This window comes from Corvus cornix, chromosome 3, assembly GCF_000738735.6.
Source record: "Corvus cornix cornix isolate S_Up_H32 chromosome 3, ASM73873v5, whole genome shotgun sequence".
Lineage (NCBI taxonomy): Eukaryota > Metazoa > Chordata > Aves > Passeriformes > Corvidae > Corvus > Corvus cornix.
In genome coordinates this window covers 25,780,529-25,796,692 of record NC_047056.1, presented here as the reverse complement: position 1 = coordinate 25,796,692, position 16,164 = coordinate 25,780,529, and the positions used below count along the sequence as shown (strand labels likewise).

Below are 16,164 nucleotides of genomic sequence, written 5' to 3'. Positions count from 1 at the left end.
GGTTGGTTTTCACGAGCATATAGTTACCTGCAGAGTTATCCACTATGCTATAAGTACCCAATTTCTTGCAGTAGTGCTGCACATATGCAGCTTTCCAATCTTTCTCTGTCCTCATTCTTGAGAAGGCTGGTTGTGCTGCATGTTAGAGGGAGGTCCACACCTATAGTGAGGAGGGAATTTGAACTTGGCATCTGTTCTGAGATTGCTTTTTAAATGTTGTGAATCTCACCCCCCATATATTGCTCCTTTTTTTCCCTAAAGAGAAGAATGTGGGACAGAAGGAAAATTTCCTGTGAAGGAAGGCTAGGCATACAGGATGTTTTTTCTTCCTGTCATGTAAAGGGTAATACTTGGTTTCTGCAGTACCTGTATATTGAATTGGAATGGCAGTGCTGTGGAGTTCATGTGGGTGTATGTTATTCTAGAAGTGTTATCCCTTGGTATTATAATTATCATCTGTGATTAATCCTGCCTATGCTGGTAAAGAGTAAGAGATTTTTACCAGAGGGGCACGTCTTTCTGTGTGTGTTTGCTCATGGATAACGTAAATTGACAAGAATTCTGCTTGGAGAAACGAGGGTGACTTCATGTGCTGTGGGTTTGGGAAATTTGTGGCAGATGGACGGACAGGAGATTGACCTTGTCTGTTTTCAACATATGTAATTGCAATAATCTTAGGAGTTTTTGAGGTAAGTGTTGAGTTCTCAGTTTTTGTTCTTGTAAGGAGACTTGTGTCCCATACTTCTATTTAAAAATTAAATTTTGGGAAACAAAGTCTTGGTGCACACTTAAAAAGAGAAATCTCAGTATTATACTTCAGCAGTTTCAATAATAAACTACATTTTTGAACTGTATTTATTCTTAAATATACAACTTTTTTTGTTTTTAGTAAAGGAAATTGATTGCAGTTTGGAGAAAAAAGAGTCAGGACTTTAAAGTCATAAGAGAGGATATTTATGACACAGCTGCTTTCCGTGAGTGGGTTACAAAAAAATTATTTCAATGTTGAAAGTAGCTTAATACTTCTTACTAGGAGATATTGCAGCCTTTCAACCTAAATTATTGTTGAAAGTTTTTATTTGTGTATATGTATTCAAGTTAGAATTCACTGTAGTTATTGCAGGGCTTAAAGAATTTTTTTTCTGTATATATTTTTAAAAGGGTAAGATTAATGATGCCAGCAGCATGGTTGCTTTCTCAACTAAAGTCTGATTTCTGTTTCCCTTATTTCTTTACCATTGTTAGATGCCTTGGCTGTTTTAAAAGGAATGCTTGACAGTGGCGTGTTGCCCACTAGACCAGCAGTTACTGCTCTCATTCAGGCCCTGGCAGAAAAAGGAGATATAAAGAACCTCCAAGTACTTGAAAACGTCCTGGGAGGTGTCACAAAATCAATTGGTTTATCTGACTCACTAATGCCTAATGCTATTGCATTGGCTCATACTAAAAGGTAAGTATTTCTAGGACTGTGTATTTAATTCTTTTCTGCAGAGTAGTGGGAAATCTCTTGCATTATCCATTTCATTCTGTTTCCATTTTTTTACAGTGTCGCAGATGTTAAAATTGTAGTTGAGTATGGTGTGTGGTTCTGTTCTGGTATTGTCTCCCAAACACATTTGGGGTTGAAAATAATTTAATGAAATACAGGGATAATAAGTGTGAAGCATTTGGAGGAATAGAAGGTCTTCTTTGGTGCTGTAATTTAGCTTTGAAACCTTTGTTCTAATGTGCATATAAAGTGTTTCCTTGGTGTTATATCAACAGCTCTATGAAATCTGAAGGTAAAATGGAATTACTTAATCGAACTTAGCACCCAGAGGTTATGTGTGTGATAGTTTGGAAACAAAAATCTACTACGTGTTCCAGTAGTTGAAATGACAAAATATTCTTGAAATATTACTGTCTTTACCTTCAAAATGTGAAAGCCAGATGTGTGTCTGTGGAGTGGGGTCTTTCCGTGGGGTTTTTTTTGTAAGAATTATAAAAGCTTGGCTGATGCTTTAGGCCACAGTTTAGTTATCATAATTATCCCCACACTTTCAAGTTGCCTTTGATTCAACTGTTTAATTCAGTATTGTGCTCTTGCCTTGCATTTCTGGTTTAGTTGATAACGTTGGTACTGTGCTAGTTTATCCTTTGTGTAAAACTGCATGGGGAAGCACTTGGAGGAGAAAAGGCATTGTCAGCTTCTCAAATCTACTTTGCAGGAACCAATCCTCAGGAATCCTACATATTCTGTTATTTTATTTCAAACTAGTTTTGTCAGGTGGACCTCCTGTGCCTGACTTGGCAGGAAAGCTGTAGACCTTTGTAGTGCATAACAGATTCCTGATTGCCTCAGGCATGCCAGTCCTTGGCACACAGTTCTAGTGCATGGACTTGTACGTAAATGAAACGCTTCAGATGGGAGGGACACTTCATTATTTGTCCTATAAGCTGCTTATTTTCCTCTATTTCCGTGTCATGAAAGTGTTGCAGGCTGTGTTCTTAAGATGGAGATTGATGACAGGAATAAATAAAAAAATTGTTGTATGCAGGTAGAGCGTCAACTTTTCTTTTCCCATACCAAAACGAACTTGATGTATGAAAAGACTTAACAGTGGAAATAATATGCAGCCTATATATTCTCAAATACCTTGCAATCTGTACCTTGATAACTCTCAAAAACAGATTCTTGCAGATATTTCCAGTACAGGTTCATCTATTGGCAGATCCATGTTAGTGATACAGTTTTCAAAGCATTTTTCATAGCGTTCACATGTGCTGTATTTCTGCTTCACCTAAAAGCATTCATTGTGCTCAATTTTCTTTTTCAATTAAAGTAGTTTTTAGACTGGACTGGTAAGATATGTTGTCATTGAACCTTTAGAATGCTGGAAGTAGAGTTTACACTTTGGTGAATACTTCCTACATTATTATATTAGCATTTGCTATATTTAAGCCTTAAGATTAAAAGCATTTAGATGTAATGACCAAATGACATTTAATATTGTCTTTTGCATCCAAAAAGACAGGCCTGGTAAAAATCAGGTAAATAATTAATTGCACTGCATAAAAATACTTAAATTGCGTGCATTAATTATTCAGATACCCTCTGTTAATGTTTAGATTTTGCCTTCTAGATTTGCAGGACACATTTTCCTAAAGCAGCAAGCTGAACTCTTCTTTCTTAATCAGGAAAAAAGTGTGTCTAAAATACCTAAACTTTGTACAGGTCAAAGGCCATTAAAAATTATTTTTTAATTGATTTATTCATTCAGTCATAAGTTGTTACACTTTTACAATATCTGAACAAAGTAAATCTTTTTTGTCAATATTTTTTCATCCACTATTCCTGGTAAATACAAGCTTGATGTAGAAAACAAAAACTTTAATGTATTGCTTCTTAGGTTTAGAAATCTTGATTTCAGAAACTGAGCCAGTTCAATCTCTTTTCCTAGCAATGACCTTGATGCTGCTGTGAAATACCTTGAGCCTCTCCTTATCTCTGGTGCACAGAATCCTGATCAAACTGTCAGAAATATTTCCTATTTGTTAAGAAAGGTGTCTGAGGAAGGATTAGAACCAGCTTTGGAAAAATGTAAGTTAATTGCAATGATATTTAAATATTCTGACTCGACAGAGGTGTTATGAAAGAGCTATTAGATGTAAAATCTGCTCAGTCAGCATAAATCATGTCTGTGAAGTTTACAAAAGTGGCTTTTCAATCCCAGATTTTCCTTATGTACCCATCATTTTGCAGTTGGTGCAATGGCAGAACAACTGGCCAGTCAGTTTGGAATTTACAGACCTGTCACAGATCTTTTCCTTCAGTATGTCACTGCAGACAGAGTGGATGATGCCAGATCATTGATACAGGTAATGACACAACAAGAGGTACAGAAATGCTCAGAGCTCTTCAAAGGTTACCTGAGAAATTGTCAAAAAGAGGTGTGGTGCTGGGATGCATCTGAATTACAGTGTGAGTAGCAGTGCACAGTTTAGATTAACCCATGAGCTTGTGCTCTAGTACTGAGAGTAGTAGTGCGTGCCAGAGTCAGGGGGGTTTTTATATTCCAGTAACCCAAAGGAAATAAAGGAAGTATTTGTATATTGCAAATATTTTTCTCTTAAGTTCTCTGCTGGGTGTCAGTTGTTTCTTGCAAACCATTTCCTTGCAACTTCTCACCTAATTTCCTAAGTGCTGTAAACATAGTATCTTAGAGCTGTAGAGTTTGTAAAGCAGAAACAGGCAGTGATTGCTTGTCATGGACTTCACTTGGTTGCAATAATGTTGTATATATTGTCCTCAAGGTTTCTTAAGAACTGAATTTACTTTCTATTCATATGAGTGTCACAGACTTATTAAAACCCAAACATTGGTCTCTGGGTCACAGTCTCAGCTGAGTTAGGAATTGAGACAGCTGCATTGGTGCCATTTGTGCAGAGCTAAAGGAAAGCCAAGCAAGAGGTTGGATGAGCTGTGGGTGCTGGGAACAGGATCTATCAGGAGGCTCATCCAAGCAGGTGACAGTCCAGCAGTCAGGCTGATGTGTGCATAGGCTCCTGCCTCAAATCAAGGCCTCTTATCATCTCCTGATAGTGCATGCTACTCATTTACCAGTTCCTAAGTATTTTAAACTGTTGAAGAAAAAGCTCTGCTTCAGCCATTGGATATTTTATGATATTCCAAGACAATACCAACGAAGGTGTTCAGTTACTTTCACTACAGCGTGAGGTGTGTTATCTGTAATTCCCTTTGTGTAGTGCTTTGCCTAACTGGTCATCTGAATATTAAATGAAAAGGAGACTACAATTTTGCCATAAAACCCTCTTGCTGTATAGCTTGGAATATCAAAATGCAAAAAAATTCTCGAGTTATTTTACTCTTCCTGATTTGGTGATTGCTCTTTGATTAAAATGGGATGAGTAAATGAAAATTGGGTACAGTTTTTTGCTTTTGTGAAGGTAAGGGTTTTTTCATTTTTAAGTAGAATCATAGTGTTCTTAAAATTTTCCAAAACATGGAATAATGTCCGTTCATATATTACTGAAACTTGTTACAACAGCATCCAACAATTAGAATTAAATTCATGGCTCTATAGCGTACTTGAAATAACATTGTATACCCTGTGTCTTAAGGGACAATTTAAAAATACCTCATTATAAGTGGATATTTACAGGTAAGCTGGAGTTGGAACTTCCGTGTATATGAGAAAATTTGGGGGTTTTATGGCTCAGGACAAACTTTGAGCTGTGTTGAATATTTGTGACTGCTATGTGGATTAAGTATTCCTCTAATCACTAACTAGAGGACAGGAATAATCACTCTCCATTGTTATTTTTTGGGAAGTAAACAACAATCTAAACTAACTATTTTGCCTGTAATCTGAAATATTAGTATATACATGGAGACTCCTTGCTTTCAGAAATGCCTTTAAGAGTCTATTTAAAAGTTTATGAAACAGCTGCAGTATCCTTTGTACTGTCTGGAGGGAGAATGCTTTTGCTGATGAGAGTCAGAAATGATTTGATAACTTCAGCATGAAAGGGAGCTGTGGATAGCATATCTCCAACTAGACTCTTTCCTCTCAGAGCACTTACAGCAGGTGAGAATGGGTAGAGTTGGTAATAAAATATTTCAAGTTTCTCTCATCAGTGTTTTGCCCCTATTTAGCACCACAGAGCCACTTTTTGTCTGTTTGCCTGAAGGAATGAACCTTCACACCTTCTCACCTGGACCTTAAAGAAGCTTGTAAACCATGTTACTTACACAGAATACTCATCATGGCATAACCCAAAATTTCTTGTTTGCATATGTCTACAATACTAATTGATTGTAGGAAATTCATGGTATGTGTTTTCATATGCACAATATTCTCTTTTTCCTGTGCATTTTGGTAGTGATATCCTGCAGCTGATTAAAAAACCACACTGCATTGTTAAGAGTTTTAAGACTGACATCTTTGAGGAACATACACTAAATATTGTCTTGTATATTTTATTTTCTCCTCTTTTCTAAAGTAAGACAAATTTTTGATTTTTATCTGGTCTGTCTCAAACTTTCCTAAGTTCAACTTCTCTCTCTCAAACCCTGTCTATTGCAGTTAAAGCCTTTTATAAAATAGAGAGATTGAAATCAGTCCTTTGTATGCATAAGTGTAGGTAATTATACTTTAAAGAGAACTTGCTTTGTACATTTTAATTTTTATAAAGAAACGAGCAGTTATCTCCCTGACACCTTATTAAATGTATAATTAACCTTATGATCCCTAGCTCACTTGTGAATGCTTGGCAGTATAATTGGAGAGGAATAGTGTTTCTCTTTTTCATTCTTTTGCAGTCCTAAACCTCGTTTTTGTGGTATATTGAAGTATTAGTTTAATTCTTTCCCCTATTGTTTTAAACAAACTTTATACCTACCATTTTAAAAATGTTTATCAAAGAAGTGCATGAAATAAACTTGGTTTGTGGTTGTTTTTTTGGTTTTCTTATCAAACTAATAGTCAATTATTTACCTTGTAAATAGGTAATATATTAGTATGTTGTTTTAAGCATCTGTAATTGGAAATGTTCACCTTAGTCATTTTGTTTGTCAGTAACCTGCTCATGTCTGCTACATTAATGATTTCTTTGTCTTCAGAGGTGGGATGCAATAGTTCAGGAGAAGAGAACTTTGGGGCGTTTTATGGCTAGAGCAGCATCTAAACCTGGACAGGTATAATATTTTTTTTCATGTATACAATTCTATATGTAGCAAAGTACTATTTCATCAACCTCTGTTAACATGCTTTGAACTTCACAGTTGACAGCTTTACTGGGTTTCTTGGGGAGGGGGGAGGTTAATTTCCAGAGCTGGTTGTATTTAAAGAACAGTTTACATTATGGAGCATGATGGAAAGGAGGGTGTACTTAATATTTTTCTATTGTTTCAGTTATTTCCTGTGCTTTTGATGTTACACTGTATATCCTGCAAACATTATGCTTAAAAGGTTTTACTGCATTATCCAGTTCAGTATCACAGTCCTTGTTTTATTGGCTACATTGTACAAATATAAATGCAAGTTAAAATCTCAGCCTCTCTCTGATGATAAAATGCCTCTGTGTTTACATTAAAAGACACTTTTCATATTACTTGTTGTGGTGGTTTGGACATGTATCTAGTTGGAGCATCTGTTTATGTTCCTGGCTTTGTGCTCGTTCCCTGTAATTTGAAATGCTCTCATTTATGTGCTTGCTCTCTACTCTTATCCTTCCCTCCTCATATAGCCCCCTCAAAGTAAACAAAAAACCCCCACAACAAATAAAACATAAATCCAAAGACCAACAAAAAAACCCCTACCCCTAACAAAAAAGCCTTAGCACACACTAAAAAACTCAAACACCCGCTGCCCCCAACCCTCAAACCCAACATTGAACAACAACAACCGAAAAGACCCTGAAATACACACCCAAGCAAAACCACATGGATTCTTCTCTCATAGAGGAGCAGCATCAGGAGACATCTAGCACACAAACTATAGTAAATACTTTTCAAATGAGGCAAATGAACATGATGTTTTGTGGAAATTGCCATTAAATGCTAATAGATTTAAAGTTCTTTTGTTGAAGTGATGACGATAAATATGACGTGATAAACACTATTGTTTGGTGTGTATAAGAAGGAACTCAAAACGTTGAAGTTTCCCAGCTCATCAAGCTGAAATTTTACTAACACATCGAAGTTGGTAGTGTGTGATAAAGGTGTTATTATTAATTTCTATGAACGGTTTTTAATTTAAAACCTGAGAATTTTTGAAACTGGAATCAGAGGCTGAGGGAAGGAGGTTCCAAACTTAAGCACATTAGTTAGTAATCTGACTCCTTTTAAGCATTGACCATAGCTACCATTGACCTCTAGGTCATTGAAGGATGCTGAGTGTTTTGCAGTTTTCCTAAATTGGTTGAAATCCTGCCATATTCTCATTACTACGTTAATTACCTACCTGAAAAAAAAAGACACACTAGTGTTTAGGATTCTTGAGTATGGATTTTAGACCTTTATTACATTAATTGCATTTTGTGATTCATTTCTTTTACAATTTCATATTTGCATACAAAATTTTGGAAGGAAATTATTGTATCTACTTTTAGTCACATAGTCCATTCCTTGTTACCAGTACAGTTAATTTCATTAAAAAATGTGCAATCACTGTTCTAACTTTGGCAGCTTTATTTTATTCTTTAAGATTTCAAGTTAATGCTCTTTTTGTCTGTGCATTGAATTTCACAGGCAAAGAGGATCGAGACACTTCTAGAACTGATTCCTGAGCATCTCGATCTGGTGGTGGCGTACCGGTACCTCTTGAGATGTTACGGTGAGTGACTCTCCTTGGGATGGTGTTTTAGTAAGAACTCTGGAGACATTCAGAAAGGTCATGCAAGCCCTTGCTTGCTTTACAGTTCGAGTCATAAAGAGGTGTAGGGGTTATCTGAGGTTTTTCTCATTTCAGTCTGTTGGGTCTGTATGCTGTCCTAGCTGTTAGGGTAGAAGAGCAACCAGCTGACACGAGCCCTGAATCCTTTACTTAGAACCTAAAGTAGGGGTTTCATGGAATAAGAAAGAATCCATCTTAACCCATGGGGAAAAATACTGTAGGAATGAATGGCTTTTAAAATGAATCCAGCTTTTTTCCCCCAAAACATGTAGTAATATTGGTTCCATGTGTGTGTTTGTGTGTGTGTTTGAAAATAGTAAGTGATTAGTTCTGTCAGTAATACAAAAGGATCTTAGTCTTATTAGTGTAAATTCTTTATGCATCTTGTAATTCAGCCAAAGTTAATATTCTAGATGCCTTCATTTGAATTTACATTGAAGTACTCATCAGTTCTCCTTATAGTTGAGGTCAGAGGTGAGCACCTCTAAAAAATCAAGTTGTTTGTTTAATTATGTTTATTTGCAAGATTTACTCTTGACAAACCAGGATGTACAGCTCCTATGGCAACACTCAGTTGGAAGCTTGCACCGCTGTGCTGTAGAGTCCTTTGCCTTGTGTACTCTGATGCTGTGCTCCAGTTTTATTACAGGGAGTAAATACTTTTCACACATGTGTTACAAGCAAAAAAGTAAAAGGACAGAAGCCCTTGTGCTCCAATCTATCACAGAGGAGATAAATAGGAATAATTAGGTAAAACACTTCAAACACAAATCCAAGGTATGGTGGTAAATGAATACAAACTTACTTTTTAAAATCAAGTTGTAGAAGTCCCACGATGTGTTACCTAACTTAGAAAATTTGCTTGCTTAGTAACATTCCAAAGAGCAATCACTACCAAAATCGTTTAGCCCTGTAACAGATAGCTTCAGGTTCACAGCAGGGTAAGTTTTCTAACATGTTTTTACAAAACAAAAAGTTGCCCTTCTGTCAGCAGCATTGTACTTGCTGCTTTATGCTGTCGTTAGTCCTGTGCTGCTTTGACCACTACAAGTAAATTTTTACCAGTAAAAATTCTGTAAGTGAACTTAGTAAGTTTTTCGCTATCCTTCCTAACTACATCATAGTATAGCAGTTTCATAAAGAGATTGCAGAGAGTCAGTCACTTGCCCTACTATACCTAAAGCAGTGGTTAGAGTGTATTGAACATATGAAGCCACACTGTGTATGAGCAGATGCTTGCTGTACTCTCTCTTCAGGCAGAGGTGTACCTGGCTCCTAGCAGGTTCTAGAGGAGACATTCAGTAGGAGCATGAAGAGTTTTAAAAGCTGTTCCCAGGTTTTTCTGTGCAATCATCTCACCTGCATGAGACATTGATCATTTGACTGTTAAAGGGGTGATCAGCAAAATATTTAGCACAACTGAAAATGAGAAGGCTGTGCATAGATTGTGCTCTAGCCATGAGGGGTAGAAATAAGATCTCTTAAATCAAAGATTTTTTTTTTTTTTTTTTTTAAAGTAAGTAAGCTTTCAAATATAATTTCTTATTTTGGACCAAATCCAACCTTGTAGTAGCATAATTTTTGAGAGAACAAATGATTCTCCTTTCAGGCCATTGTTGTTTTTAATTAGTTAGAAAAGTCTCTGAAACACGGCAGAGTATTGTTATTACCACAATTGGTTATGCTTTCTAATTATTAAAATAAATGGGAAAATAAAATTATAATTGTTTGTGTTTAGCAAAGATACAGTAGAACATAGGTCCCAGCTGAAAGACGTTTGATCATCTGTCACGCATCCATGATGGAACAAATAAAAGGATCTTTGCTCCTTTACCTTGTCCTGAGATGTGATGCATAATCCTTTGCTGTATACCTTTTAGAAAAAAGAAATATGTAAAATCACAATTGTGTGGTCCATTAAATGCAATCTAAGTATTAGCTCTTTTTGTTGGTGTTTCCCATACAATAAACCTATTTTAAAGTTGTAGAAAGTTAATGATTTCTATGCTTTCATTAAGCTGTCATTTCATGCAGTTTTTGCAGTAGCCTCCCACATTCAAAAAGGAGCTCAGCCACTTGCCAGATGTGAGTGGGAAGCTTTTTCTCACGAGAAAGGGACACAGGCTATCCATCTCTGCACAATGCTTTTTTTGTTCTTTATGAGCCATTGTTTTTATAGCTCCTATGGTTGTGAAGATGTTTCCAAATGTCAACAAGTAAAACCTGAGACAGCTCCCATACTGCAGGTGTTTGTGTTCTCCCGAGCAACAGAATGAATTTAACTGGATGTGATGGCTTCCTTGATGTTCACAAGATGCTAGGGACTGTTGTGCTGCTTCTAGGACCCCGGGGACAGCAGTGAAACTGTCAGGGGTCGCTTCAGTTTCATCCCAGTGCTTCTCAAGCAAAAGTCTGAGCAGCAGAGAAGTCGATGGTTAAGCATGAGTGAAAACAGGTGGAAAGAGAAACAAGTAACCACTGAGATCTTTTGGGTTTTATTTTTTCTCTCAGAATTGGATGGGGATGTTGCTTCTGTAAAGGCTACGTATGAGAAAACAAAAGCGAAGAATATAGAGCTGCACGAGATCTCTTTGAAATCTTTAGCAACTTTTCTGAAGAAAGTAGGAGAGCCTGTCCCTTTCACTGAACCCCCTGTGAGTATTTCCTAATTAAGAAATAGATCTGCAGAGTTGTGTATGTTCAATGTTAATAAAACAAATTGCATGAATAATGACATAGGGACCAGGTCTCTGCAGAGACTCCTCAAAGGAGGTAATTTATGAAGTCTTGGTGTTGTGGGAGCTATGGTAATCTTGCATTGGATTTGACTTGAGGAAGTAAAACCTCTTGGGGCTTACAATATTTCAACTACCTCATTCTTATCTGGCACTCATCTACGGGTGTACCTTTATCAAATCTCCTTGGGGCATTTATCAGAGCAATGGGACTTGAAAAGGCTTACAGAATGTGTGCTTCAGTAACAATTAATGGCTTCTAGTTTTCATTAATTAGTGTTTTGTGTCTAGTGTAAGTTGCTGCACTAGTAGGATGGAATTTTAGAACTGTAGGAATTCGTTTTCTACTGCAGGTTTCTTTCCAGCTGCCTTGCCAACATAGGTATGCAACTGTGCAAATACATGTTACTTGAGGGTGACAAGCAGCGTGATATTAAATTTGTCAAGACTGCAAATAGTTTTGCATCATTCCTTTGACTAATAATCTACTAGTACCATTTTTGCAAAGTAAAATTTGAAGACGTTATATTTTCCATACTCTAAGCAAACTTTTTATTGCTATTTTCTCACCACTTTTTGTATTCTGAAAAAGATGTTCTCATATAATTCTGTAACGACTGGCTGTATACTGTTTCTCTATATTGCTTCATGATAAATGTGATTTTCTTTCCTAATTTTGTAAAGAATCAGAGAAAATCTTAGCGCAAAATACTTGGTTTAGCCTTTCAATGGCTATGGTGGTTTTTTTCTACATCTTTGACATAATTTATAATCTGAATTTTTATTTGGACTGTAAATTTTAAACCTAGAATGTCTGTTTCTTATATGTAGCTAGGGAAAAAAAGTGTTTTTTCCAAGTCACTGGGATGATTCATTTTCTGATTTCCCTGTTCAATTTTTCTCTAATGCAGCTTGGTCTTTAAAAGCGTTTCAATTTTTTTGACACAATTGCAGATTGAAGTTAAAAAGTATTTTCATTCTAAAAATGAAATTGATTATATTATTGCATTTAGTAATAGAAGCTTCATTATGCATTTTTGGCAAGGTTTTCCTTTTCCTTTTATTCACTCTCTCTGGTATTTTTCCTAATTATACAGACTTCAATACAGATCTAGTTTTGCATGACAGAGAATAATAGATTTTGTCAGGACGTAAGACTTTGTTCAGAATTAGTAACTTTTCAGTTGAAACACGGTTGAACTTGTTTATTCCACTCTGTTTATAGGAGACATTCAAGTTCTATGTGGAAAAATGGAAGAACAGAAAATTGGAAGCATCATGAACAGACAGTTTTATGACTTAGTTGTTTATGAAATTGTTTAAATACTGCATTCAATAAAAACTTTAAAAAGCATGTTATGTGTAATTTTTAATTTAAATCTGTGATTAACATCACTTTCCGTAACTGCAGTTGATAGAAACATTCATTAATAGAAATGCTGTTAAAATTGCTAATGAAATATCAAGATGCAGCCTTCCGAGATATTTCTGTTTTGATGTATGATCTGCTATAAACTCAACTGTTTCTTTGCCCCTGTTGATTTGCCAGATGTATGTATATCAAGAAAGTTGCTGGAACTGTAACTGAAGGAGACTGTCTTATTCCTTGTTCTTTGCCTGGTCACTGTACTTTGGGGTGAAGTATAAGGGTGAAGAATGTCATCTTCAGGATTCAGCTGTATCTACACAGAAAATAAACATATTTTTTAAGTTTTCTGTTAATTGTACTTTCTTGTGTTAAGCAGCTTGGGAGGGTGTTGCATATTACACGTAAAGACAAAATACTTTCACCTTTTTACACTAGCCTTGTGTGTTGTAGTTGGATAGCATCTTCATTCTCATAACTGTTAGTCCAGTTGATTTTACAGACACAAGAACTGCATATCCATGGAAACAGGCCCTTTAAACAAAGCAGTGCCTATTCTTTGCAGGGGTAGCAATTTTTACTTACTGGGAGACTAGTGGACATGCGTTATTTGAAGGAATGTGGGAGTACAGCTACTCTGATACGATATTTTAGAGCCCAGAGTTGTGTGATCATGAAAATAAGACACGTCTAAGTTACAAAGATTACATAATAGGTAGAAAAGACATCCATTCTCTCTATGCATAATGATGGAAACTCACAAATGTGCACATTGGTTTTGCAAATGGAATATGTTGCCTACTGAGTACTTCAGACAGGTTTTAACGAAATGAAAGATTGTTTCTGTACATTTCATAGCTTTGTTTATTAATCTCTATGTTTTCAGCCATATCTTAACGTTATCTTTCTTAGGTTTTCCCGCATAGGCAAAACTGTGGTAATTTAAAATTCATGTGTGCACACAAGGTTTTGGCAAAATTTTGCAAGACTTGTATGGTAATCTGAATGTGTCAAAGAAAGAAATCGGGACCTAATTTTTTTTTAAGTGAAACTTCCAATTTAATTAATTATTATATTAAAAAATACACAGAAAAATCCTGCTGTACTTTAAACATGAGGCTTCACTAATCAGGAGGGGGGAGAATGGTCAATTCTGTTTTCCAGGCAAGCTGGATGAATGCAAGCAGTGTCTGCTTCCTCAGTGGTGTGGTATGCAGTGACCTTCATCACTCCACAAGCGTAGACTCGACAACATACGGCAGCTACATGGCTCGAACCGTCTCGCACCCTTTGTTCCTGGCTTGTCAAGATAAGGCATTAACATTTGAAATCTCATTCATAGCCTAATGGTTGTGTGTGCCCTATCTGAAAGCATGCATAGGCAGGACTCAGTTTATTTCATTTCACAAATGGAGATTGTTCTTTTTTCTAAAGCTGCAGCTACATTACATGTGTTTCAGCGTAATAGCAGCACAATTGAAGACTGTGTCAACTAGTTGGCAACCCTTTCTCTGGTGCCACAGGTCTTGTTTTTAGAGGTCATCTCGTGAATCTCTCTCCATTTCACAGCAGTAGCCGTGTTCCTGTAAGCAGAGTCACAGCTGAGCCTAACTGGAGGAAATGGGCATGGATGCTGCTGGAGCTGAGCTAGCACATGGATTAAGGAAGAGAATATTACTTGAAGCAAACACCAGGTCATCACAGAGGAAGTTAACAGCAGATCTATTCATCTTAACTCCCTTTTTGACAAGGAGGTGAATGAGGCTGTGGATCAGGTACTGCACCCATCAGTTGTTATACCAAGGGGTCATGTTTGCTGGCTGCTGCCCTCTGAGGCAGGAGAGCAGTACACAAGGCCACAGCCAGATGCAGGGCTTTGTGTTGCTGGTGCCCACGGTGGGGTCTGACCATGCAGTATTGGTGCAAATTAACATCTGTGCATTTTTCTTCTAGCTGGTTTGACTTGAACTCTGCCAGAAGCATGCTCTGTAATTTAATTGTTGCAGTTACGGAGATAAAAAGTACATTTGATAGCCTGTGACTGAAGAGTATAAATTAAATTGTTTTCAGCTCCAAAATTGCCTTTTGAGTGACCTCATGGAAAGTTATGGGCTGAGCAAACCAGCTGCAGAGCTGATTAAATGTCAGTGAGGCGCTGCAGGAACATGAGACCAAACAGAACCAGGGTTTCACGGCCGCAGTGACAGGGAAATGGGCAAAAGGACACGCTGACCATTTGGGATCCCGTTGGAATAGCCTGGACTCATGGAGCCCAACCCACCTCTGTGGCAGAGATGGGAAGGAGCAGATTATTTAAAGGATGGGCTGCTGTTCGTAATACTTTCGATTTCCTGTTCCAGTAAATGTTTCATATGCAGTTAGGGGATGATTACACAGAGAAGTGCAGTCTCTCCTGTCTTTAAAATGTGGGCTAGTGAGGGATTTGTGCCACTCTGGGACACAATCATCTCGGTCTGAAACAAGGTTATACCAGGAAGGTTTTGCAGATTCGGCATTTGTGCCGACGCTTCAAGAGCACGCTTGAAATGATAATATTTCTTGTGCATCGTTGTGCTGAGACTCAGCCATTTCAAGCATGAAGAAAAGTGCAGTTTAGAAGGTTGGCATTTCTTCACCAAAGAAGTAGGCAGTTTCATTATTTCTTCATCTTCAAAGAGAGAAACCTGTAAGATGACAAAATGCAGAATGGCAGCCTTGCGAACTTGTCATGGTGATTTACTGGTCCTGAGAGCAAACACACTCTGTCACACTGACCACCGCATGCACCCCTTTAAAGCAGGATAGAATTATTTGCCACTGGCTAGTGGATAACTGGGATTGTGCAAGATCCAGACCAGGTGTGGTGTCTGTGAGATGGACCGTTCCAGAGGCCTCCGTGGGAAGCAGAGAGCCTGCTGACATGCCAAGACCTGACATGTTACTGTAAAAAGCAAATTGTGGGAGTGTGTATGTGTTTGCATAATCGTGTGTCTTGATTGGGGTTGAGAGGACTGGGAAAAGCTTGCTGCTTGAATTGAGATGACTTATCTCACTTCTGTGCCCTGCACCACATTATGGGCTTGCCTCTTCCCCCACTCTCCTTGAGGCAGGGGCAGGAGGAGGGGACTTTTGGGCTTTCGAGATCAACACGGGAAAAGTTTCCTCGTTAACTACCAATGGAGTCATTCTGCAGCATGATAATTACATGCTATAGTTTTATCCTTATCTACTAAAACAGTTCGTTCAACTCATTGTCTCCTGAGACCCTTTTTTATGGCAAGAATTGCAGCTTGGTAGGTTAGTAGCTGTCTTCTGACTTTTCTTAATATGTACCCACTGTTGAGAATGGAGTAGCTGAACGGATTGTGACTCTGGCAGTGAGAGTCAGAGGGTTTTTATAGATCAAATGCCTGAGTCAGCAGGATTCCAGCTGCCGTTTACATGACCAGGGAGGATCATGAGTGCACATATTGACAGAGAAATAGACTGGTAGTGTGTTCACCAGGGTGCTATTGTATTTAGTGCTTTTCTTGAACATGTGATGTTTCTGGACTTCCCAGGAACACAGCAGAGGAGAAAATGACAGAAGTGATGGATGTGACCAGGAGGTTTTGCTGTTCAATGTGAGAGATCTGTCAGCATCTAGAAGGAATGTCCAGTTTCCTGC

At 37.5% G+C, this 16,164-nt stretch overlaps 1 protein-coding gene across 2 annotated transcripts in view; it reads left to right on the top strand.

Annotated features, from left to right (window-relative positions):
• Positions 1 to 12,847, top strand: part of LRPPRC (leucine rich pentatricopeptide repeat containing) — an 87,726-nt gene extending 74,879 nt beyond the window's left edge. For both annotated transcript variants that reach the window (XM_039569061.1, XM_039569060.1), the window contains exons 32-38: positions 1,246 to 1,450; positions 3,441 to 3,580; positions 3,743 to 3,858; positions 6,623 to 6,697; positions 8,252 to 8,336; positions 10,908 to 11,050; positions 12,357 to 12,847. In XM_039569061.1, the coding sequence (XP_039424995.1) occupies positions 1,246 to 1,450; positions 3,441 to 3,580; positions 3,743 to 3,858; positions 6,623 to 6,697; positions 8,252 to 8,336; positions 10,908 to 11,050; positions 12,357 to 12,413 (821 nt within the window). In that variant the 3' untranslated portion in view covers positions 12,414 to 12,847. The remainder of the gene's footprint in view (positions 1 to 1,245; positions 1,451 to 3,440; positions 3,581 to 3,742; positions 3,859 to 6,622; positions 6,698 to 8,251; positions 8,337 to 10,907; positions 11,051 to 12,356) is intronic.
• The last annotated feature ends 3,317 nt before the right edge of the window (positions 12,848 to 16,164 follow it).